At 31.9% G+C, this 26,597-nt stretch overlaps 3 protein-coding genes across 9 annotated transcripts in view; 1 reads left to right on the top strand and 2 right to left on the bottom strand.

The window, feature by feature from the left end:
* Window positions 1-5,471: 5,471 nt before the first annotated feature.
* Window positions 5,472-5,801, bottom strand: LOC134687726 (uncharacterized). Its single transcript, XM_063548184.1, has one exon. It carries the CDS (start codon window positions 5,799-5,801, stop codon window positions 5,472-5,474), a length of 330 nt encoding a protein of 109 aa, XP_063404254.1.
* Window positions 5,802-7,289: 1,488 nt separating this feature from the next.
* LOC134686949 (tubby-related protein 3-like) overlaps window positions 7,290-26,597 on the top strand; it is a 50,179-nt gene continuing 30,871 nt past the window's right edge. For 2 of the 7 annotated variants that reach the window (XM_063546813.1, XM_063546815.1), the window contains exon 1: window positions 26,178-26,232. In XM_063546813.1, coding sequence (XP_063402883.1) covers window positions 26,198-26,232 — 35 coding nt within the window. In that variant the 5' untranslated portion in view covers window positions 26,178-26,197. Of the gene's footprint in view, window positions 7,432-18,461; window positions 18,564-21,559; window positions 21,929-26,177; window positions 26,233-26,597 lie in introns of those variants that run through there. The other 5 variants (XM_063546819.1, XM_063546818.1, XM_063546816.1 and 2 more) reach the window with 5 other exon arrangements.
* Window positions 7,858-8,911, bottom strand: LOC134686950 (uncharacterized). Its single transcript, XM_063546821.1, has one exon. It carries the CDS (start codon window positions 8,869-8,871, stop codon window positions 7,999-8,001), a length of 873 nt encoding a protein of 290 aa, XP_063402891.1. The 5' UTR covers window positions 8,872-8,911; the 3' UTR covers window positions 7,858-7,998.

Consider the following 26,597-nt stretch of genomic DNA (forward strand, 5'->3'; position numbering starts at 1 on the left):
TAAAAAGAAATCTATGAAATTTAAAATAAGGTTGATGACCACTAAAGAAAGGTTGGGATTGATTTTGGGAGTTTTGGTTTCAACAGAGTAGGAATTAGTGCCCAAAAAAGGTCCAAAAATAAATTTTCTTGGTTTTTGCACAATAACTTTAGTATAAGTAAATTGAAATCTATGAAATTTAAACACAAGGTTTATGACCACAAAAGGAAGGTTAGGATTGATTTTGGGAGTTTTGGTCCCAACAGTTTAGGAATTAGGGGCCAAAAGGTTACAAAATGAAACTTTGTTTGATTTCATCAAGAAATTAATCATCAGTAGGGTTCTTTGATATGCCGAATCAAACCGTGTATTTAGATTCTTAATATTTGGTCCTGTTTTCGAATTGGTCTACATTAAGGTCCAAAGGGTTTTAAATTAAACTTAGTTTGATTTTAACAAAAAATGAATTCTTGGGGTTCTTTGATATGCTGAATCTAAACATGTACTTATATTTTTGATTATGGGCCTAGTTTTCAAGTTGGTCCAAATTGGTGTCCAAAATTAAACTTTGTTTGATTTCAACAAAAATTAAATATAAAGGGTTTTTCAATATGCTGAATCTAACCATGTATTTAGATTTTGGATATTGCCGGACCATAATAAGTAAATGTCCAATTTAAAATTTTAAAGTTTTTAAGTTTAAGTTCTTTGACCACATTCATTCTGTATCAGAAACCTATGTTGTTTCAACTATTTAATCGCAATCCTAATTCAGAGCTGTATCAAGCTTAAATGTTGTGTCCATACTTGCACCCGTGAACTGTTCAGGGTTCAGCCTCTGCAATCGTATAAAGCTGCGCCCTGCGGAGCATCTGGTTCTTCAATTATTTTTTTAGGGGATTAATATTCAATAGCATAGTGTTGCTCAATAGCAAAAAATTTTTTTTTTAAGTTCATTAGACCACATTCATTCTGTGTCAGAAACCTATGATGTGTCAATTACTTAATCACAATCCAAATTCAGAGCTGTATCAAGCTTGAAGGTTGTGTCCAAACTTGCCCCAACTGTTCAGGGTTCAATCAACGCAGTCAAATAAAACTGCACCCTGCCGAACATCTGGTTCAGTAATAAAATTACAATCATCATTTGTTTTGGATAATTTGAAGTTCAATGTTGAATTTTATTTATTTTTGAGAACCAAAACAATTTTCCAATTGTTAGCTGGAAAAAAATAATATTGGCCTTTGAAAATTACTCATTATCATGATTCTTACATATTTTCAAAAAGAGCTGAGTTGGCAGTTTTTGTGATGTTCTAAGAAAAAAATTATTTTATGAATGGATATCATGTCTTGACATTATCATAGAATAAAGGTATTTCTTAAATGATATTTTTTTATTGGAACCACTTGTGTCCCTTGGAAATATTAAATTTATGGAAAATTAATATTAAATAAGTGCAACAACAGAGGACAAAACAAAACGATCATCCACCATTTCAGATCTGGCAAGAATAATATCTATGAGAGCGCTTAAACAAGACCCTGACGAATTGACAGACATTTCCGCGATGCGCGAGTGACCAAAAAAAATAATCATTCCTCCATTAAGTACAGTTTATGGCCAGCTAAGCTTAAAAGACTGTATAACCAGCATCATATCAGCTAAATATGTGAAGGCATTTAGAAAAAAAGACTATCACCATTGTTTTCATGAAAATTTTAACATTATAAAGTTTCACATTTTCTTTAACAGAAAATGTATTTGAATTTCAATTACTGTATATTCAGAAATTATTGCGAGGTTTTAATTTTTGCGAAAAATTCCAGAAACTTGTAAACGCATTATTTAAAACTAGCATTTTGAAATATTTTATATGAACTCAACAGGATTTTTCACAAAATCGTAAAAATTACAATTGCAATACAGTCTAAAACGACAAAATCGTAAAAATTACAATCGCAATACATTTCTAAAAAGACAAAAACGAAATAATAAATACATGCAATAATTTCTGAATCTACAGTATCTGGCCCATGCTATGTCAAATTTTCCAGATACACAGCTTTGACAGTAGTCAGAATAAATATTAAGGTCATTTAGTCATTTATTATACATAAATTCTAAGCCAAAGGGTATATGTTTTGCTTCATGTTCAGTGGAAAATATTTCATACATATCCAAGATAAAAACCAAAAGTACGTCCTTCCACCAGAAAGGATCTATTTTGATGTGAAAAATATCAAAATTAGGTTTTAAATGTCCCATGACAGCTTAATGTACTTTGATTCCAAAAATATATGGTTTCTATACAAAAAAATATAAATATATATTAAGAGAGATATTTTTTTTTACTTCAGGTTTGAAAATGTCACTTCCGTATTGTTTGATAGTTAACTTGACACTGATTCCAAAAATATGAAGTTCATCTATATACTTTTACATTAATTCAATACAAAATACAGCTACTTCTGGTTTAGAAAAGGTCACTTTCGGTTGTCTTTTTCAAGGTCAAATGGCTTGCTACCTAATGCAAAAAGTCTCATTGCTTAATCATGTATTGATATGAGGTAAAAACAAAGGTCAAAATATAGAACATGGAATCAGCTTTTGACCTTGCACCCAATTTCAAGGTCATGAAACAAGGGCTTCAAATCAAAAGACCCTTAGGCTAGGTCTCAATGATATATAATGAATGAGTTGTGTAATTTTTTATGTATAAGGGGAGAAAACTCCCATTTAATGTCTTTGTACCCTTTCAACTCAAATTAACGTGTTACGACATGTCCTAAACAACAACAAAATTGCCTGAAAAATAGTGATAAGCCAAAATCATTTTTTTTTTAAATGACCTTGACTTCATTTTATTTTTCTGGACCATAGAACTCAAATAAAAAAAAAAACTAGGCCTATTTCACTTATGGTTTTCCAGTTACAAATACATTTCACATATATCAAATACAAAATGGGAAATAACTCTCATATGGAGTCTTCGTAAAGCTTTGGTCATAATAAAACCTAACATTCTGAAGATATTACAAGCAATTTGGAAAAATAAATTTGTGGCTTTCTCTCACAGTTGCGGAGAAGATCTCATAAAAAGAAAAACAGTGTTTGGGGAGATAGCGTATAGACAGTATGATATCATATACAAAACAAAAAAACTAAGCGACATCTTTTGAGACAAAAATACAACGAAAGAAAAAAATCAGGCGGAAGAAAAAAACAAAATAAAAAAAATTCTGCAGAGCACAACTGAAGGTCTTTCCACCTCAATAATAAGAATGAAATTTAAAAAACAGTGTTGGAAAATGTCACTCCTGGTTTATGTAATTTGTTTCTTTTTCTTTTACTTTTCCATAGGATTAGTCTATAATAGTCTACTTCCGGTTGAAATAGGTCATTTCTGGTTTACCTGATAAATGATGAAATGTCTACAACCAAATACAGAAGGTTTCATTGTTTTATAAGGAAACAGTAATAAATTTTAGCGAAGGTCAAAATCTAGAATGTCAAATTGGCCTGTGACCTTGACCTCAATTTTAAGGTCATAGGTCAGTTATCTGAAATTGAAAGAAACCAGGTCAATCACTTGTATGGTTGTGGAGTAATACTGATTTCAAATACATAATTGGAGAAAACTCCTATAAGAGTTGACCAAAACACTTCGACTTCAATGGGTCGTAAAAAATACTAATTTACCAAACACATCATATCATTACTTGTTAAAAGTTTCTTTTGAATAAAGAAAGATAACAAGCAAAACTAGAATTGCCATTGCAAGCAATAGCGGATGTCACCCTTCCCCCATTGCCACTAAGCGGCAGCCATTTTAAAATAATCAAACTGAATGCAGATCTATTAATTGGGATATATCTTTCTGTAAATTTTTCAGTACATTTAGAGCATTGTCAGAAGTTTCCCATTTCTGCTGTTTCCATGGCAATGGCAGCCATTTGAAATTTCCAAAGTCAAAAGTCTCATCTATACATGCCAGTTAACAATAATATTAAGTTTCATTAAGTTTGAAGCATTTTGAAAATATTTGACATTTCTGCAGTTTCCATGGCAACGGTGGCCATTTTGGAAATTCCAACTTCAAAAGTCTCATGCAGACTTGACAGTCAACAAATATATTAAGTTGCATTAATTTTGGAGCATTTTGAAATTTTTGAAATTTTTGACATTTTGGCTGGTTTCTATGGTAACAGATACCATTCCAAATTTCTAATGGCAGATACCACATTGGTACATGGGAGGGAACATACCATCAAAGTTTCAATGGATTTGACCTACCATTTTAAGAAAGTAAATCATCCAAAACCAGTATATCCCCGGCACCTACATTGTATCAAAATATAATGATTCTATGTTAAAGCAACTCCAAATAATTCATTAAAACCAAAAACTGGAATTTTTCACAATTGTTCCGTTACAATGGTAAAGGCAGCCATTTTTTATGGTCTTGAGACCTACAGCAACCCGAAATTTTGTGGTCGTCATTAACTATCATTAAGATTGGTTCCATTGGCTCCGAGAAAACTGCCGGACAAAATAGGTGGAAGAAAAATAATAATAATACAGAAAAAGAAACAGAGGAAAAGCAATATGTCACCCGACATTTTCGATCGGGTGACATAATTCTAAATTTAGAACATGACCTTGACCTTTGACCTTAACATCAATTTCCACCAAATGGACCAAGGACTTCATATCAAAAGACTTATGGCATTTACGACTTATAATGTATGAATTTATCCAATATATCACATATTTTAAATTTTCTAAGGGAAATAACTCCCATTAGATGTCATCTGATCACATCAGTTGAAAATAATCAAGCCATTCACAAGAGTAGACAAACAATTTGGTGAAAACAGTTTGTTGAAATCATTTACGATTTCAGAGATATAATGATAACAAGAAAAAGGGGACGTGGGGAGATAACGCCTATGCTATAGGAATAAGTGTTTGGTTACACAGGGTGAGTTTTTACAAGTGCAATTAAAATTGGATAAAAACAGGTGGTTTCTGTTTACAGCTGCAGTCTCCGAAGTTGCTCCTTGAAGCATTCCAGAGATGTGGCTTGGAAGGCTTCGAGAGGTAGACTGTTCCAGTGGGTGATGGTGCGTGGTATGTAGCTGTATTTGTAGGCATCTGTGGAGGTACTGATCTGAGTGAATTTTTCTGGATGGTATTGCCTTGTTGAGGTAGATGGTCTCCTCACGTATGATGTTATGTTGACTGCCGCCTTTCCATGTGTTGCTTTGTATAGAACATGCTTAGTCTACTGGATTTCCGTCTAGTTTCTAACGTTTGCCATTCTAGGGTTTTCATGATGTTAACTGTCCCTCGTTCTCGACTGTATGTTGATGTCGCAAATCTGGCAGCTCTTCTTAGGACCATTTCTAGGGAGTCGATGTGATGTTTTCGATACGGATCCCATACTGCAGAGGCGTACTCGAGATGTATATCAAGAAACAAAGTGGTCCTAATACTGTACCCCTGATCGTACTGGTTTGTTCTCACTGGTTTCTCCATCTAGACATACTCTCTGGTGTCGCTGAGTGAGCCATGCAGAAATCAATAGTAGAGTGTTGTATGTTATCCCATAGTGTTCCATTTGCTTTAGAAGTCTTTGGTGGGGAACTGTATCGAACGCTTTCGAAAAATCAAGGTTAAGCATGTCTATTTGTCCTCGAATGTCCGGTTCTCTTGCCACTGTTTCTATGGTGTTAATGAGTTGTGTTTCACATGATCGGTTACGTCTAAATCCGTGTTGGAAGTCGGATAGGATTAGATGTTCTTCAAGATGTTCCATGATGTGCTTGTAGATAATGTGTTCCATGACTTTACAACACATGGTGGTTAACGATACAGGGCGGTAGTTTACTGCTTCACTTCTGTCCCACTTTTTGTAGATGGCTGTGAAACATCATGGTATGGTTCAATAAATGTCATTTTAAAAATACTTGGTATTGACTATACAACTGCTATAAATGTTCCATTTCAGTTGTGATTCGTTATAGAGAGTTTAAGAAATATATACACAGCAAGCTATCAATATTGTTTATTAGCTGCTAGAAAAATACAAATCGATGAATTTTCAGACAGTAAACTGTTATATAAAACAAATTGTGGTTTTGAAGATTAGTTGAAGAATTTGCAATTGATTGGACATCGATAAATATATATATTCATCTTAAGGAGGCTCGCGGGTATAAAATTTTCAGAAAAATAATAAACTTTTATTTTACATTGCAAATTTTATTAATTACCTTTAGTAGTTCTTACTTTATCATATGGTACAAATATCATTCCAAAAAATCAATTCGTGTTGACCCCAGGTGACTTTTAAAATGTCGATATCATTGAAAAAGTTCTAAATTATCTGCCTTTGGTGCAAAAATGCCAATATTTGGCATTAAAATTGAAATTCCTTTTTTAACTCATCGGTGACCTATATTTTTTTATTGATTCCGAATAAGCTGTACATAAACTAAATAATTGTAAAAATTAAGCGATTTCTGTAATTTAATTCTTTTTTTATTTCGAAATTCCCGCTATTTCTCCTATTAGTTCAACAGAAAAAAAGGACATCAACAAAAATGTATGCTTCTTTAAAAGGCAAATTGTGAGCGTAAATGCACGGTGACCCCATTTTTTTATTTCATTTTCTATTAAGAATAAGATAAAGTTCATTTATAGAAAAATATAGCGAAATCCTATATTTTTAAAAATGAAAAAAATCATTTAGACCCGCGAGCCTCCTTAATATCACAAACATACACAGATATACAGTGACCTATAATTGTTAATGTTTGTGTCATTTTGGTCTTTTGTGGATAGTTGTCTCATTGGCAAGCATACCACATCTTCTTTTTTATACTAGCCGATTTAACAGAAAAAAATATGTTTAGATACATTATTTATTCAAATGATCTCACGAATATCCTTGTGGCATCGTCCCCTGATATCAATTTTATAATTTTGTTTGTCTTCATCGGTTATTCAAACCAGCACCAGCACTTAACAGATTTCTTTATTTTAAAAAGCCTTTTAACGGTAAAATATTATCGGTATCGTCTCCGTTTCGACTCCGTTTTTTTTTTGGTGAAATTATCGTCGAATCCCAAGCAGACGAATTCTGCATGGGATTGCATTGCATTGTTTGTCTTTATTTCTTTTTTGTTTTAAAGCACTCATTAAATTAAATATCGACATAAACATGCAAGATATATCCTATTAAAAGTATGAAAGTTTGGCATTACACACGGAACCGAATATATTTTGCTATATCTACATTCTGATATCTGATTTTTGACCAATGAGAATAGTGGAAATTATCTAGTGCAGTTCTATTGAGCATCAAAATATTTTTGTCTGCAAGTCGGATCCCGTAGGAATTCAGCAGCTAAAAAGTGACCAGTTCAAATTCTTTAAAATTTAGTGTAAGTTCAATCAATCACAACTTTCCAAAGAAGAAAATGTCAAACAAAGGATTTGATCCTGTTCCAATGTTTTTTAGAGAGTTTAAATTAAGAAATAATTCGGGCTTGAATATATCGTAATTTTACCATGTACTGTAGGTTGTCCATTTATACAGATATTTTACTTATATGTACATCGTGATTTTAGCACGGGTTGTCCCTTTATGCCTATATTTTACTTTATATATCGTGATTTTACCACGGGTTGTCCCTTTTTCAGTTTATTCAAAATATCGACATACATGTCGGAAAAAAGCTCTACAGAGCTTATGTTGTATTGTTACATGTATATGTATAACCGACTTTAAGTAAATCTTTTATGCTTTATGCTTATGCAACCGGTGTAAAATCACGATATAATTTCAAACCTCCATGAATAATTTCAGTCTTTAGTCTTTAGTATGCGTCATCTTGACACTGATTTTCTCATATGTAATTTGGTCACTTGCGCGTTTGTATACATTAATCACGTTTGTATTTTCTCTTTGTACTTTCACTTTAATTTAGGTAGGCGCTGTTGATACTGATTTATAAAAACAAATGATCAAATCTTTGAGTATCGTCTATAAACTCGGAAACTGCATATTGTATGTCTGCACTGGCTTCGGTGTTAAGTAATTCTTCTAGATCTAGATTAAGTGTTCCGGTTTTGAAATATAATGACTGGCGGAGTTTTTCTCTATCCAAACTGTAATTGTCACAAGATAATAAAAAATGTTCTACAGATTCTATTTCTCCGCAAGTACATTTGTTGTCTTCTACATGTCTGTTAATGAAATGTTGATACCCCTTTAGTTTGGAGTATCCTGATCTGAGACTGTTTAGAATATTGAAGTGTTTTTTTGATGGGAAGTCGAGTTTGATTTTTTTTGATGCATCTGGGTGATGATTAAAAAATCTTCTCCCAACCTCACTAGATTCCCATTGTGTCTTCCATTTTTTAATGACTGATGTTCTCGCTGCTTGTTTGATGTCCTGTTTTGTTGTGATTGAAGACATTTCCTCCCTATTATCTGCCTCTTTTGCCGCTGCTTTTGCCAGACGGTCAGCTTGTTCATTTCCCTCTATATCAGAGTGCCCCGGTGTCCAAATGATGTTGATAATAAAACCTTTTTGTTCCAATTTTTTTTTCCTGTTTTTGATTTCTTGTATGGTTTTGTGATAATTTTCTGATTTCCAATTTAAGGTTATAATGCCTATGGCGGATTGACTGTCAGAGTATAGGTTAAGTTGTTTTACATTGCGGTAATTATAGTTGTCTATTTTTTCCAGCACAAGTTTAATGGCTACTAGTTCTGCTAGTAGTATTGATCCTCTGTTTGATACAGGGTACTGTATTGTTTCCTCCTCTTCATTATTGTATATAATGGCTCCTGCACCACAAGGCCCAGGATTTCCCATGCATGAGCCATCTGTGAATGCCACTGTTGTATTTGGAGGAAGTTCTTCTAATTCTTGTTTTATAAGTCTTTGTCCTTCAATGGCTTGTTCACTGGTTCTTGTTTTGGAACTTCCCAATGTGGTCCAGTACTCCGGTGCCCTTCTTATTGCACACATGCCACGACATTCATATTGCTGTTCAATATTGTTTACTTCAATTGATGTTTCCTTTTTCATATCATCTGCCTGTAGTATCATTTTTCCAATTGGAGAGATGTAAGTTTCCGGATTAGATTCTGTTTTCCAGTTTTCTAGCTTTTTTTTAATTGGGACTGTTGTAAAAGATGAGGTAATTTTTGCCAATTCTCTAATTGCTATTTCTTCTCTTCTCAGTTCTAAAGGTAAGACTCCACCAATTATCTGAAGAACTTCAAGGCTGGAAGTTGAAGGCATATTAAGGCATAAGGCAAGGCCATGTCTTTGAACCTCATCTAACTTGTGTAGGTTTGTTGAATTTCCAATCTGCCAAACACAGCTTGCATATGTGATGGTTGAACAAACAAGACTTTGGTAAATTTCTATTAGTCTTTTTGTTGGAATATTAGCAATACCCTTAATTTCTCTAATTATACCTAATGATCTTTTTGCTGTTTTCAGTACATTATCTATATGAGTATTGAAAGTCAGTTTTTGGTCAAGTGTAACTCCAAGAATTTTAGGATTGTTGTTGTGTTTTAAAGTTCCATTACCAAGCTTAAGTAGAACGGATGTAGTATTTTGTATACTTTTACTGAAAATACAATATTCTGTTTTTTCTACACTCACTTTCATTCTCCATTTGTTGCTCCATTCATTCACCTTGTCAATATCTGTTTGAAGATCTTGTTGTAGAATATTGATGTCCTCACCTGTGTGCCATATGGTTGCATCATCTGCAAATTTACATTTCTGTGCCAGAACGGTCTGAAAAATATCTGCTATAAAGATGTTGAACAAAATAGGGGACAAGACTGAACCTTGTGGTAATCCTGTATGTGTTTTAAATAGTTCTCCTTTTGTGTTGTTGATGTTGATTACTGCTTCACGGTTATTTAAAAAAGAATGAACCCAATTCCAGATTTTTCCTTTGATTCCATATTGATAAAGTTTTACTAATAGTCCTTCTCGCCATATACTGTCATAGGCTTTTTCAAAATCAATGAACAAAGCAAGCGTAATCATTTTCTTGTTGAATCCCCCATATATTGATTGGATGAGTGACAATAAAGCATTGACTGTTGATCTGTATTGTCTAAATCCTTCCTGTTCATTATCAATGATGTTGTTGGTTTCAACATATTCTTCTATTCTGTATAGAACTATTCTTTCCATCAGTTTGGATACTACACTAGTTAAACTAATTGGCCGGTATGCTGAAGGGTTATTGTAACTAAGTTTGTGTGCTTTCTTCAAAAATTTTACATTTGCCATTTTCCAATTTTGTGGAAGTATTCCTTCTTCCCATGATCTGTTCATAATTTCTAATAATTTGTCTAAAAATTCTTTTCCAGCATTAATAAACAGCTCTGGAAAAAATCCATCTGGTCCTGGTGCAGTTTCTTTCTTTAGTCTGAAGATGGATCCTTCCAATTCATCCATGGTAATACTTTGGTTATATTTGTCATCATCCATTTCTTGGTTGTCACTATCTAATGTTATGTTGATGTATTCTTTAGTTGTTTCCTCATAAAACTTGTTGTCAAATTTTCTTGGGTCTAGGTGTTTTCCTCCAAAAAATACTTTTTCCAATTCCTTTGACTTTTCTTTCTCCTCGAAAATTACATTGCCATCATATTTTATGAAAGGAAGTACCTTGTTGTCTGAGGTTTTCTTGGTTAATTTTTTGAAAGCTCCCCATCTTTCCTTTGGTGTTTTTCCTGATCCTATCACGTCACATTCTAATACACCTTATCGTTCTTTCCGGCTGACCCGTCCGCTTGTACTTTTGGCGTCAACAGCAATCACTTTTCCATTGTTGCATCAGATATTTTGTTTTATATAATGTCAAAATTTTACGGGAACCTGTGTGATATCAAGTAATAGCAGACAAATAGTGCTGAGGTGTGTAGGACAAATACAGCAATTCTTTTGGATCAAAGCGCTCTAGGTGGAGGCAAATATTTGCCATTCTCATGAATAAAAGCACTATTAAATTGGCGTTAAAGAAAGGAGCAAACTGAAATAGTGACATGCTTAAACTATTTACCATTACATATTTAGACAGCAGTCAAATCATAGTTTTTTTTGTATACTGGCCAGCAGGACCAGTGGACTGAAAAATCTACTGGTCCTGCAGAAATTACATTCATTTGACAATCACTAATATAGTAATAATCTTTATTTGTCATAAAAGTAACATTATACTTGTGACATAAACGAAAGTAACAACATTGAACAACAATTAAATAACTGAGTTGAACACACACATGCAATGACATCAGGGCTCACGCTACCAGGTGACTTGGGCGAAGAAGTCGCTTTCCCGACCGTCACTTTGCTTTCCCTGACCCCCAAAAGCGAAGACAAGTCACCCTGTTGTTTACGATACTCGCTTTCAGTCGCTTCCGTCATCCGACATTTTCAATTTTTACCAAGTTGATGAAACATCAACTTTTTATTGATAATTAAAGAAATTCAGACATAAACTATTCATTATCTTATGAAAGACGTTGAAGCATTGTTTTTGCAGTGTGTAGCAAGTTATTTAATAAAAATACAACTTCTTATCACTTCGTGCACTTCCGAAAGTTCCGGTGCTTGTTACTTGAAAACGTACATCAACCTAACTTTCGGCTGCAAAATAAGTTTATTCATTTAAACCTGATAACAGTTGCCTCCAGTAAATGTTCAATCCATTTATTGCATTAAAAACGTCATGATCCTTTCCAAATAATTTGTCAAACATTGTTTATTTTTGTTAATTTTCTTGCAACGGTCTGCCATTGACCGATTTCTAAACTACGGATCGGAAACGGACAAGCTATGACCGAAATCCGTATTTTTACAAAAATTACCACGAACGCATGGATCGAACAGCTGACAGAAGAATATTGATCCCAAAGTGAAAACTAACGCATTCCACACGCATTAAAAGACTTTTGGTTACATCTAAATAAACTCATCATTGATTGGTGTATATAATTCCCTATAATTTATATGGATTGTTGTAAACTATTGTAAAGTTGCTTAACTCTTAGACTATTACACTAATATCAATATATTATGACCCAGCTTACCTTTATATATCTTTTGATGAGAAACACTGAATTTCATACACAAGATAGTTTTTAATTGAATTGTTATTGATATATTATAATTTCTTTACCTTTTTTAAAAAAAAATTTTTTTTTTAGTGCTAGATATTTAGTTGGTAGTTTCTCACGAGGACCTTAGTAAAATTAAAACAACTTTTAATTTTGAAATGTTACTTTAATATACTTTAAACAATATCAAAAGAACATTATTTACAAATGACTGTTTATACTACATTTGTTGTACAGTAAAATCCAAACATTGTTGCGCACCGCATGAATGAGCACTTCTCTTTCAAATCTCACCACTTCTCCCTATCAGTTTCAAAAAGAGAAGTCACTTCTCCCTATAATTCTGAAGTAGTGTGAGCCCTGGACATGTATCTATACATACATGTATATACAAATGGAATATACAAGTAAAACTAACTAAAAGTCCCCTGTCCTCAGCTTTTAAGACTTGTTTTATAAAGGAACCTGTTTTTTTCACTTGGAAGGATTTAGTAGGTCACTTCTAGTTTTTCAGTATCTGATAGATTTGAAAACATAAGATTATCTATTGCCATGTCATTAAAAAGTTTTATATGTAAAACATTATTAATTTGACAGTAGAAGAGAAAGTGATTTTTTTTTAAGGTTTTATAAGTTGGACATTTTCTATTGTCTCGAGGTATTTTTATATATCTGCCCTTCTCAATGAGCAAATTATGGTCACTAATTCTAATTTTGGTAAATAAATGTCAAGTCTCAAAATTTGGATATCTTAGATAAAAGTCTTGGTCTTGTTTGACTTTAATATTTCTGTAAAGAAAAGTTTGTTATTTTCGTTCAAACTGTTTACTTTATTTTCCAGTAATTCTGAATAAAAGTTGCTTGTAATATTCTTAATTCACGTCTTTAGTTTGTTTATACTTGTTCCATATTTTGACAGGACATTTTTTTTTGTATATCAATTTTCATTTCTTGTGTTGAATTTTTGATAAAAGTGGACCAAGTATAAATTCTTGTGAATCAACTTTATTTTAGTATTGGGTTTATGTTTTCAGTATTTACATGTTACAGTACTGTAAATTCAGAAATTAATGCGAAGTTTATATTATTGCGTAAAATGCGACTGAGTTGTAAAGGCAATATTTTAAACTTGCATTTTGAAATATTGAGTCACAATAATAAATGCACGCAATAATTTCTGAATTTTCAGAAATCTAGCCCAATAAAGAATTGCTTGTGTTTTTATATATATTTTTTCTACTGGTTGTCTACCAAGTACAGCTTCAACACCTATATGACCTAAAAAATGTAAATTAGCAGATGTTTTTTTAGTACTACCTAGAATATTTGAAAATTAATTACAATGTCGTTTTTTTTAGAACATTATTTTTGTACAGAAGTCCCAACTTTCCAAAATTGGTTTCCATTTCTCTGTCTCTTCAGTGATGTTAGGGATCCCTAGTTAGTCTGTGCGTCTGTACAGAAGTCCCAACTTTCCAAAATTGGGTTCCATTTCTGTATGTCTCTTCAGTGATGTTAGGGATCCCTAGTTAGTCTGTGTGTCTGTACAGAAGTCCCAACTTTCCAAAATTGGGTTCCATTTCTGTATGTCTCTTCAGTGATGTTAGGGATCCCTAGTTAGTCTGTGTGTCTGTACAGAAATCCCAACTTTCCAAAATTGGTTTCCATTTCTCTATGTCTCTTCAGTGATGTTAGGGATCCCTAGTTAGTCTGTGCGTCTGTACAGAAGTCCCAACTTTCCAAAATTGGGTTCCATTTCTCTATGTCTCTTCAGTGAAGTACGGGATCCCTAGTTAGTCTGTGCAACTGTACAGAAGTCCCAACTTTCCAAAATTGGTTTCCATTTCTCTGTCTCTTCAGTGATGTTAGGGATCATTGTCCAAAATATTAAATTTTATAATCTCCCTTTGATCAGATCAAATTTTATGTCTATCATGACACTCAATCGATGAAATATTATTTCAACATACATGTACTCAAAATAATTTTAGCTAAGCTGCCTTCAACAAGACTAAATTACATAACTATCAATTAATGTAATGTAAAATATTGTAGGAACTCCTTCCCCCCTCTAAATAAATGTCATTTGAGCTCTAAAAGATCTAGTTAGCTATTATTACCACTTGGCTTCCAATGTTTTCCTTTGTTTTTGTTCTCCATTGTTGACAATGCTGAATAAACTAAGCCAAATTTGACCAAAACTAGGCAATAATCATCAATAGAGTTTTTAGTTTAAAAAAATGTTTGTAATGACATTGCCAAAACCAAAGTGGCTAAAAATAGAATATACATGTAAAAAGTTTTGTTTTATATCATCTAATAAAACCCAGTATGAATAGAGAAAATTTGACAAGGTCAAATTTTTAGAACAATTAGATCTACCTACCTAGTTTATGAACATGCATAAAAAAAACTTTTGGATGACTTCTTATAGTTGTACTTAAATTACGTAATGTTACATTTTTGGGATACGATTGCTTTCAAGCAATCTGTAGGCTTTTACCGTTGACTCAGAGCTCATTCCCTCACGTCAATCGTTTTATTCTAAACCTTCAGCAACATCTCAGATTCTTATGATTGTCTTGCTTTAAAAGGTAAAAACAAGCAAAAGGATTGAACATAAACAACTTTCCTGTAACGTTCTTCTCATAACCTTCATGCTTGATATTTCCCTTGACTTATATGCGTGTTTTTAACAAGACGGAAAATCATAATTAAGCAGTATTTATATTTGGTGTTTTTTATAAATTTAGAAACACGTCAGAGGGAATTCCCCAGTTTTGATAAATTTGAGAGTTCTCTGAATTCCGATAATTCTATTTCTGTCATATAAAAACTGAAGTGAAGTTTTTCTATATTTTACCGTAATGAAACTGATACTGTACTCTCATAAAGGAAATGGAGACCCATCATATCATTTAACAAACGTTCTTGTGCCAAGTCGCAAGTCGCGGGTTTGTTTATGTTTTAACGGTCGCACTAATTAGCGACAAGAAGAATTTTAGCGACAAGAAGAATAATATTAGCGACAAGAAACTATTTACCGACAAGAAAACATTATTTTTTTTTATTAAAATTACTTTTTCCAAATAAATATTAAAAGAATATGCAAAAGAAAACAATTTCAACAACAGGAAAGTTAATATTGATAGAAAAAAAAATGAAACTTTAATAGATCTAATTCAGTTGCTACATTTATTTACATGATATTTTATTAGGTATAACAGCAAGTATTACGTTTACCCTGACGTATTACAGTATTACTTTTACTTGTGTAATATATTAATCTTAAAATATTTGTGCAACATTGTCCAGAAAATACATACACAAATTGTGAAATACAAAGAACTGAAATCAAACAATAGGAAAACATAATTAAAATGTCAATATTTTCATCATTTTATTTAGTGTATTGCCTCATTTAACGATATTTACCATGTTTATGCATATTGATTGAAGTTAAAGGAAATTGATGACAATCTTGAGTTTTCAACAGGCGTTCACTATTTACATATGATTGTATATGCTGGATCGTGTAATTGCATAGTCTCACATGTGAACAAAGTTGAAGGTGTTAATTGGATGTTATTGTAGCAATAAAACAAGGGACATGCAACTCGTTAATCTCATTTTATGTTCTACATTGTGTATTACCTTTTCTTGTCGCTAAATAGCTTCTTGTCGCTAAAATTATTCTTCTCGTCGCTTCTTGACGCTTCTTGTCGCTAATTAGTGAGACCCTGTATTAATGCGCATGCATATAGTTTTTTTTTTATTTCAAGGGGTATCAGATTCAGTGGTTGCTTGGGATTCCCCGCTTATTAATTCATTTGAAACTCATTGGATTCTTTCTATGTTGGTCTGCTGTTGAGGGTTTAATAATGTTGTTGCATAATTTAAAATCATATGCATCATTTAAATTAAAATCAATGTAGTTTTACCTATAACACCCCTTCAGCTGAAATGGAGTCTTCCATATTATCGTTTCAAGTTGTCTCTCTTCCGCAAGTATTTCCCATCAAAATGAGGTCAAAATCGAAATACTGGTACATTACGACTCGTCAAGAAAAATTAACTCATTAGATGTCGATAAACGTCGTATTATATTAAGAACGATCTCATTTTAAACAGGAGTTTGTACGGAAAGGTGTCATACCCACTGACCCAAAGGAAATTAATATTTAAAGAGTTAGAAATGGGCTTCCTTCTAGAATTAACGGTGAGAAGATACAAAGTGAAATACCTTTTCTGATCTTAGTCTGAGCTCTCAGTGACTGCTGTGGAAAGTAAACTTGGAATTGATAGTACACAAATAAAACACAATAAGTACATTGCTTATACACTTTTATACGGGATTGGCTTTTTTTTTTTTTTTTAAAGTTGAGTGACTATTCAGATTATTACATTAAATGATTTGCATGTGCAGTTGAATTAGTTTTGACTGAAATAATACTATCCAGCTGTACCAGGATTTGCGGTCATAAAACTTTCGAGTCAGATGTTTGTACTCATACTCGAAAATCAACCAATGAAATTTCTTGATTTCTTGTTTCGAGCACGATTTTTGTGCTCCAAGCACTGAGCAAAGTTTTATGCCTTCATAGCCAGGGTTGCCAAAAAATGTGTGAGACTCATGCATGTTCATGCTTTTTTGCAGCAGTATCCTTGAATCTTTTTTTTCCTCCTTGATCTTTTCAATTTTGGCCAAATCTCACGAATTTGTTTAATGAAAAGTTGGCAGAACTGCTATACATGTGTCAATGAAAACTATATGGCAATCGTATCCCTCAGAGCATTCTGCTCTTTGATTTTTTATGCCCCCTCCATAGTTTAGTTTTCATGTATTAGTTTGTGATAAGGTCAGTTTATGGGGAATCAAGTTCCTGATAATTGGTATGCAGTTGTAAAAGCATTTAAATATCTCATTTCTATGGAGATTTGTTAGCCCTCCCCTCAGTCACGGTCAATTGACTTTGAAACTTTTGCTTAGTTTTCATGTATTAGTTTGGATTAGGTTGCAATTGGTTTATGGATAACCACTAGTGGTACAATGTAGGTCAATGATATTTGGTATGCAGTTGAATAAGCATTGGCATATCTCATAACCATGGAGATTATTCTACCCCCCTTCCCCCTCTCCCCCTCAGTTATGGTTTAATGACTAAAATTTTGCTTAGGTTTGTGTTTAGGTCTGTTTAAAGGGAAGTACTTATGATAAGTCAATGGTGTTTGGTATGCAGTTGTATAAGCATTGGCACATTTCATTTCAATGGAGTTTGTTTAGCCCTGTACTTTCAGTCAAGGTTCATTGACTTTGAATATTTGCAAAACTTACATGTTAAAGTGTTGCTATTTTAATTTCAACATTTGCATTTTCTAAACTACAAAAAAGCTAGAGATATCTCAGTTTATTACCTACATGAAAGACTGATTTTTTGGGATCAAATCAGTCTATCAATGAAATTGTTAACCCTTGTTTCACTTTAAATGTTGAAATTCTTTTCTTTTTGATAACTGATCAAACCTAATTCATGCGTAGCTATGGGGTTAAATGTATACATGTAATTCATCTGAAATGTTCATTAGCTTATTTGAACAAAATGGAACCAAACAGGCTAATAGAGGTGAATTATTATTTCACTTTCATTCATGAGTTTGCACAAAAAAATATAATCATATTTTGATTTTTTTTTATATACCTGTATCTTGTCATACCCGTAGCAAGGGGGGTTCGGACCTTGAAAACAAATAAGCACTGTTAAAGTCAATGTTCTGTTCGAATTGTGACTGTTAAAGTCGAGTTTGTGAGTCCAACGAACCCCCCCATGGAAATTTCTGGCTACGTGCCTGCTCGTATACATAGCTTATGCCCCTGCAAGGGCCTCTAGTTAAATTTAATTTAAGAATATTATTTATAAGATTTTTTATCAATATAACTCTTTGCTAATTATAATTAATTGACACTAATATCTATATCAATGTGATAAACTCCATGATACACACACAGCATTGTACAAGGTAAACAATGTTCATCATGTTCATCTAATGTTCGTTTTTGTCTCAAGATGATTTACTTTAATTCTCCAATGGAAATCAATTCTGTATGAGAATATATAGTTTGGTCTCCATTAATGGTAAAACCTTTTAAATATAATTTAATACGCTTGCTTGTTTTGACCTGAAAAGAGTCATTGTTAACATTAAAACAATTTAAAAGTGAAATTAATACCTATATACCTATTGTAAACAATAACTAGTGTATTTATGTACACTAACACCATAGGATTAGAGGAAAAGCAGATTATAATGATCCATCATATAATATTGACTATTTCTACCTGGTATTGATTTGGAGTAATTATTGTCTTTAACACAAGATAAATCAGACATGTATGCCGGAGAACCTCCAAGGTAAATATTTATTGTTGTTTCTTATTTATTAAAAATTAGCAGGCAATTCAATAATGGATTTTTTTTTTCATTTTGAAATGTTTCCATGACAATAAGCCACAATGTTGTATATGGAAGCAGCAGCCATGTTTATTGTCATGTCAATACCGTAGTTTTATTATAGCAGTATATCTTACAAAATACTGTCAATAGTAGATTTTGCCTCTGTATGATAGTCTGGAAATTTAAAATTTTATTTAAGATATTTTTTACCATTCAGCTGATTTTTTTTTTTAAGATAAACTTATGTATCATCCTACTAAATTGTTTTTCCTTCAAAACTTAATGTTAAAGCAAGATCATAGTACAGTATATAAATAACACATAGCTGAGAGGGTTGTATAGCAGACTGTCACCCTGAGAAAACTGTCAACTGTGGTCAACTGTGGTGAAGCCAAGGTTGACCATGCTTTTTTGAGGGGTACGTTCACCCTCTCAGCTATGTTTTATTTAATGTATTATATTGAATTTCCTAGTATTATTGTCTTAGATTTTATCTAAAAGTATTTTCAATGACCTCATGTACATAACAACAGTATGCATACAGGTATTTGAAAAATCAACAGAAGTGAAGCAAGATGTTTTTTATTTTTTTATTTTGACAGTTGAATAGTAAAATCTGAGCCAAACCGTAGAACTTAAGCATTGTCTTTAATAACTTGATGTAAATTCAATTCATTGTCTTTTAAATTATCGATAATTCATTGGTCTGGACAAGAGGTTGACATTAAAAAAAAATGTTTCGGTCTCAGCAAATAGAGTTAATTATCTCCCTCGTATTAGCTAATTAAAATATGGCTTTGTGAAGTATAATATCATTTGATGTATAAACTTATAGTAACCAAGAAAAATTATCTTACTGATACATACATGTACAATGTACCTTGCATCTCCAAAGATAATACATTGTGCTTATTGTTTGTGTATATATAATTCTGATGATATTTTTTTTCACTGTTGAAGTCATATATGCAGTGACTAGTGAAAAATTATGTTTTATCAAATTTTTGAACCAATGCATGAATATATCATAACCTACGTCTTCTGATGTTCTATGCACAATATTATTATTTTTTAAGCATCCATAGTGTATGATTGTCAAACAAAAATTCTTTCTGTCTGTTATGATGTGAAAATATGGCAGCTAATTAATTGTCATGATTTGAAGCCATAGTTTTAAGGATGGTCATCTTAGTAAACAATTAACAAAGAAGCATGGATATTAAGTACATGTACTTGTATATCATGTACAATCAGATAATATATAGTTTATTTAATCCATGTGTATTGTGATCACTGGATTTTTACAAGAAAGGTCACACTGAGTTCACTACATAAGGAAAAAATTGACAAATTGTACTGGAAGCAAGCAATTAAAAAAAAGTAAATTTCTTCTAAATTTAGACACATTATAGAATTTTCTTGAGAAAAAAGTATATATATAGCTGTAGCCCCTTTTGTTGCCAGTACTAATAGATTATGATATATACACTCATTGGTTGCCTTCAGCTGTTGTCTGCTCTATGGTCAGGTTGTTGTCAATTTGACACATTACCCATTTACATTCTGATGAAATAACCTTATTTTGAGTTTGATTTATTACTCTTGGACTGGTGTGAATATTATTACAATCAAATGTTCCTAATGCAATAAATAAGATTTTATATTATTGTGAAATATTTTATCAGTACCAGGATGTTGAACTTGGTGACAACTGCAAATAACACAGTTAAACAAAATTAAAATACCATATAACTGGAAAGGTGAAACACTTTGACTACCCATTCAGTCCTGCAATTGTAGGAAAAAAATTAAAGATAAGATCATCATATGTAGTTATTGTTGAATTTACAATTTCTTGTGGTCATTGTGTCTTTTTGAAATTGTTGTGCTGTTGTTGCCCTGGCTATAACAGACATCACAACAATTGCAAGTTTTAATGTAACATCCATGCATGTTTGTCAAGTTTAAAGTATTTGGAACTATACTCATCCATTTTGAAGAGCAGAGGGGGCATTATCCATATCTAGTATTTTATGCCTTGAGAATTTTTTGAAGCACAGGACCAAAATTTGCAATTAGTTTTGATGGAATTATGGTCTCTTGAAGTTTCATTTCATTGTAATGTAAGTACATTTATTAATGATACAATTTGCAGTTACTACTACATGTATGTACAAAATTGTACGTTTACATTATTTTTATAAGTCACTTAGTGAAGTGTGCAGGTTTTTAAATATATGCTAAAAAGGTAAAGATTTAGTGCTGAAATGCTATGAGAACAGCATTATACATTTATTTTTTATATTTTTTTGGAATTATTTTAAATAATGAAATTTGCATAATTCCTTGTACTCGAAATTTAAAAAAAATCCATGTTTATTCTGAACCTTATTGTGCTGTGCTGCGCACAACACTTTCTATTACAAAGAAGATAGTACATTTTCAATAGAATGTACTGTGCTGCACAACATTATCTATACAAAATACATATATTGTATAGAAAGTGTTGTGAATCGTTCAAAACATTATACTAAATAAATATAGATTTTATAAAAAATTTCAAGCACCAGAAATTATACAAATTGCATTCTGGTAATTAAAGATAATTCCAAGTTCAAATAATAGCTTGTTTTCTTTTAACTTTTCGATTAACATTCAATGTGGATGGGTGTTAAACTCTTGTTACAGTGTAACAGTTACACTGGTATTAATTATTTTTGTCTTCAGTTCAGCAAATGTAAAAATTACATTGTATAAGCTATTTAAATTGACAATTATTTAAACCGTTACCCGTTACATTCAAGCACTGTTAGTATTCATTGCAGTGACAAGTTCATTATTGTCCAGTTTTTGTTTACTTTATAGACTATTGTTATTACACATGGAAATATGTGACAAAGTAATTTAAATGAAACCTTTCATTGTGTCTATATATATATATATATACCTATACACAGGTATATCAGACCCGTTATTATTTCTATGTTATATGAGATATTGAAGGAGTATCTTAATATCTGTATTTATACTAAGAGTGCAGGATAAGGGATGTGAATTGTTCATTGTTATCAGCTGATACTATAACAGAATCAATAAGGACTGGATCTCTAGAAGGTTTTGATAAAGTAAATACCTGGATCAATAGAGTTACCTGTAATAGCATGTTGACAACCATTTAGCGTCACAAACTAAGATGGCCGATTACACTTCCTGATCACTTGTTTTGGGGTTTTGTCTCAGATTTTTTGACAGTTGTAAGATTCTGTTAATAAAATGGAACCCAGCTATAAAATGGGTAAATGGAGTCCCCAGGAACAACACAGGTACATGTTAACTCTACTTTAGTCTTGTGATAGCTTTAATTTGGAATATAAGTGTTAGTTAACCTACATATTGACATTTTGACATTTCAAAATCATTTTTTTTCTCCAAATAATCAGTATTAGTATTTATTGTTGTGTGAATAGAAAAGGTTAGAAGAGTTTCTATTATTCATTATTAATGCAATATAATTTAAAAATTTTATAAGGTTCGTTATCACTGACACAATTTATTGAAGTGTATAATGTATAACAATGGGCTGAAAATGCCAGCCATTCCAAATGTATACATGATCTAATATGATGACACTTATAAAAAATATATATATATATAGGGAATGTACTGGTTTTAATTCAAGTGGGGGAAAGTAAATACATTAAAACGCAAGTCCATACAAATGTTTGTATAGATATGTAAAAAAGTGACCATTTACATGCACCCTTGGAATAGTACATTTTAATCCTCAATTGGTATCTTGTAGAATTGAAGCTGTTGTATTGAGATTAAGATTGATTGTTGTTGTTTGCCCTATGTCCAGTGGCAAATATTTCATACATACAATGTTTTCATGAGGTAAACAAAGAAACAATTTTCATAAATGTATTACAAGGGGTAGAACCTTGAATAGGGTGTCCACTAAGATGAAGGGTGAAACACTTAAATGTAAAACCAGGAGTATAAGAACCTGGAATAGGGTGTCCACTGAGATGAAGGTAAAAAAGATAAATGTAAAACCAGGAGTATAAGAACCTGGAAAAGGGTGTCCACTAAGATGAAGGGTAAAAAAAATAAATGTCAAAGTGCTTGGAAATGAAGATATAAAGATAAGGTAGGGATAGAAATTAAGCATTGCAATAGGCCAGCTATTACGGATCCCAGAAAGAGTCACAAGGAGGAGTCACTCAATCTGCTTCTGCTGAGGAATTATTTCCCTACTTTTGTCAGAATTTGATTTTGAGAAAGAAATCCACTTTGTTTAAAAGCAGACCATTAAGACGACATCTGTGATGTAAACAATCATTTTAATATAAACATTTTCCTAACAGTGGCAGGATACAACGATACAATACATGTAGCATGATTATATTTATTGCCTACATGAAGGTCTATTCATACACTTGTATTTGCACAGTAAAATGGTCTAAGTATCGCAGTTTTATGAAAATTTAATTGCATAGTGGTTCTGATCAATATAAAATAGTTTTAGTAGCAAAGTTCTTAAAAATATTCTTATTGCTACTACCACATATTTAGAATTACAGAGAACTTTTAAGAAAAATTAAGTATTTTGAAAGTTTATTCTACTTAGAGACTTGGTAACTTAAGTTCAAGTTTCACACAGCCTTGGTCAAGGTTTTCAAGTTTTTTGTCGAAGATTATCATGATTCTAATTGATTTGATGAGTCAAGATAGTTCTTACTGATTTATGTGATTATTGTCTTGCAGTATGAATAAAATTTGATTAGGTTATTTTAAGGGGAACACTAGTTGAGGGTTAAGGATTTTTTGTGTGCAGTTGAATTTTATCATTTGCAAGTCTATAATTTCTAAGGAGATTTTTTGGCCTATTAGGGTTCTCAGTCATGGTCCATTGACTTTGAAAACTTTTGGAAATTAAAGATATTTGGTATGCACTTGTATTAGCATTTGGAAGTTTCATTCCAGTTGAGATTATATAGCACTGTCCTCTCATCAGGGCTTTGGTGCTGGTTTGTAAAGTTATTAGTTTGAAACACTTCAGCCTTTTACCACACACAATCTCCTCTCTTCAGTTGGTATTTATGCCTCATTTGTCAAAATCTGAACCTTTTGCTGATAAACGATAATACTTTTATGTAAAAATGATTATCTGTTTGAAGCAGTATTTGTCTGTTTGATATTGATTTTTAACTGCATTAGTTACTGTATTAGTTCTTATAACTCACCTTTTGTAATAGAATGCGTCATATACAACTGGGTAAAGGGTTTTAATGACAAAGACAAATAGTCAGTGCTGTATGGTCTAAAGAAATGTATTGGTATTTTTAACTTATCTTAATTGAAAAGCATATATATTTTAATTATACATTGGGGCCTTTGGCTGTTGTCTGCTCTATGGTTGGGTTGTTGTCTCTTTTACACATTCCCCATTTCCATTCTCAATTTTATTTTATATGCTCCTTAAATAAAAATTCTGGAACATATAGATGGTTCATTAATTTCAGAAATTATTGTGTGCATTTATTATTGCAATTTTGTCATTTTAGATTAAATTGTGATTTTAATTTTTGCAATATTGAGCAAAATCCTGTTTATTTCAAAAAAAAAATTTCAAAAAGTATAAGTTTAAAATTATTGGAAGTATAACCTGTTGCATTTTTGGTAATAATAAAAACATTGCAATAATTTCTCGTAGTCACTTTCAGTGGCAGACCCCAGAACTTTTCCTAAGGGGGGATCCGCTGACTGACCTAAGGGCCCACTCCAGTCATGCTTCAGTGTTTCCTTACATAATCAACCAAATTTTTCCCACAAAAGGGGGGGGGGGCTGGGCCCCCAAGCCCCCCCTCCCCTATGGATCAGCCTATGACTTTGTCTCACCTTCCAACTATCAATGTGTTAGAAACAAAGGGTTTTGGATAAAAGCTAGAGTATCCCTTGACGGATTTAATGAAACATATACAAACGGAAGGGGGGGGAAGACTTTTGGTTTTGGGGTCAATAGGTCACTATAACTGACAATAGACAATTTTTTTAAATGGTTTGGGCATGTAAACTTGCATTATGATTTTGCCAATTTTTTGGCAAAAAATTGAAGATATAGATTGATAGAGTGAAAATTATCAACAAGACTAGATCAATCAAATTGTGAGTCAACTTCTAATAAGATTAATGGCCCATAATGACAATTTTTCCAATCGTTGCCTTTCTGGCAAAAAACTCTAGTAAAAATAAAATGTAGATAAGAACATACAATAATAATCATCAAATTTTTCTGCTGAAATAGTGTGTTGACCAATTGTAAGAGATATTGCCTCTAATTTAAGTTTTATCCATTTTTCAAATTTCCTGTCAATCATCTTTGTCTACACCCTTTTGCAGGACCTACTCATTGTATTTATTGTTATTTTTTCTCATCCTAAAAGTGCATATTGTAAGCCATACAATATTTGTTCACTGGACATTGAGCAATATCCAATTACGACACATTGAAAGGGGGATATGATCCAAAATTGTAAGGTTGAAAATTATGTAAATCTCCCAACTTACAGGGTCATAATTGTTTGATTTTACTTACAAATATTGGCCTCACCAGCAGCGCTTAAAAGGGTTATGGACTAGCTGTTTTTATTTGTCTAAGTTATTCATGGGTCCTACTGATTTGAATGAAAATTTCTGAATTCACACCTCATGATTTTTATTAGTCAAAAGATTTATTCAATTGTACTGTGAGGTCTAACAATAACAATTATTCAATCAATCAACAAAATGTAATATAAAATTAAATCTCTTGCACATACAATCAATTACCTGTTGTAATCCTGACTTTATAGCAACTAAAACATCATGATATCCAGCACTAAGATTCTAGGTTTTTCTAGGAGCTTTAAAGAAATAAAAATATTGCATAAATTCCCATGAATAGAATAACTCTGGATTTCATCCTTTGTGTAAATGTAAATTGATATTGTATTTTCTTTTTTATTTCATAATAAAATGACACAAATTAAAATAACAGTACTAAGAATTGACAGAAATATCAAAGTATGAAAATTGATAATGTTCAGGTAATAAATTTTAGATTTGCGATACTGCGGCTGCACCATTAAAACACACTTTTTGGAATTAATCCAAATTAATTTGCTTAATTACTTGTTTTAACACTAATGTTTGATATGTCCAGAGAGAAGATATTGTTGCATTTTTTCTAAAGAAAATGTAATTACCTAGTTCTAAAAGGAACACTTCTAATAATCTTTTTAGTATCATGTAAGGTCAGTTTACACATATATAATTATCTTTTTTTACTTTGTCATTAGTTTACAATTTCAGTCAAATTTTATTTCATGATAATTAAAAGTTAAACAGAAAATGTTAATTACTTTAGTTCATTAGCACTCATATATAAAAACTAACATGACATATTACCTTTCAACATTGATTTCTTATCATATGACACATATAGACATGTAATTAATGAAATTAAGATAAATCCAATTAACCTATGGGTATAACTATACATGTGTAGACTTGTTGTCCATTTAATGATAAAAGTTAATGACAAATTCATCATGGTATCTATATTTGACAAAAAAGATTTAATCAAGTAAGTGTACATGTATATATAACAGGCTATTATTATGTATAAATATATATATAGTATATTTTAATCAACTTTTCTTAATATATCTTTTTATATGTATTACTGTGCTTATCCACTGACCTTTGGGGTATCACATTAGCCAAGACCAAAACAGTTTACCAAATTGCAGTCAGATTTTTACTCCAACTAACTGATCAACTGGTAAAATATTTTAGCAGATTGCTCAAGTGAAATGTTGTTAGTTTGAAGTGAGTGCTGTAAAATAAAAAGTTATATTTACCATCCAGATCCAGTCAGTTGATACCTTTGTCAATCATTTCTAACACAAATAATATCTTACTATAGTATGAGTCACTGAATAAAATGGT

This window comes from Mytilus trossulus, chromosome 10 (genome assembly GCF_036588685.1).
Source record: "Mytilus trossulus isolate FHL-02 chromosome 10, PNRI_Mtr1.1.1.hap1, whole genome shotgun sequence".
Taxonomy (NCBI): Eukaryota; Metazoa; Mollusca; class Bivalvia; order Mytilida; family Mytilidae; genus Mytilus; species Mytilus trossulus.

What these genes read in the sequence shown, in the direction of transcription:
- LOC134687726 (XM_063548184.1), bottom strand. Translation starts at nt 5,801, where the DNA reads ATGGAACATCTTGAAGAACATCTAATCCTATCCGACTTCCAACACGGA.
- LOC134686950 (XM_063546821.1), bottom strand. Translation starts at nt 8,871, where the DNA reads ATGGGAAATCCTGGGCCTTGTGGTGCAGGAGCCATTATATACAATAAT.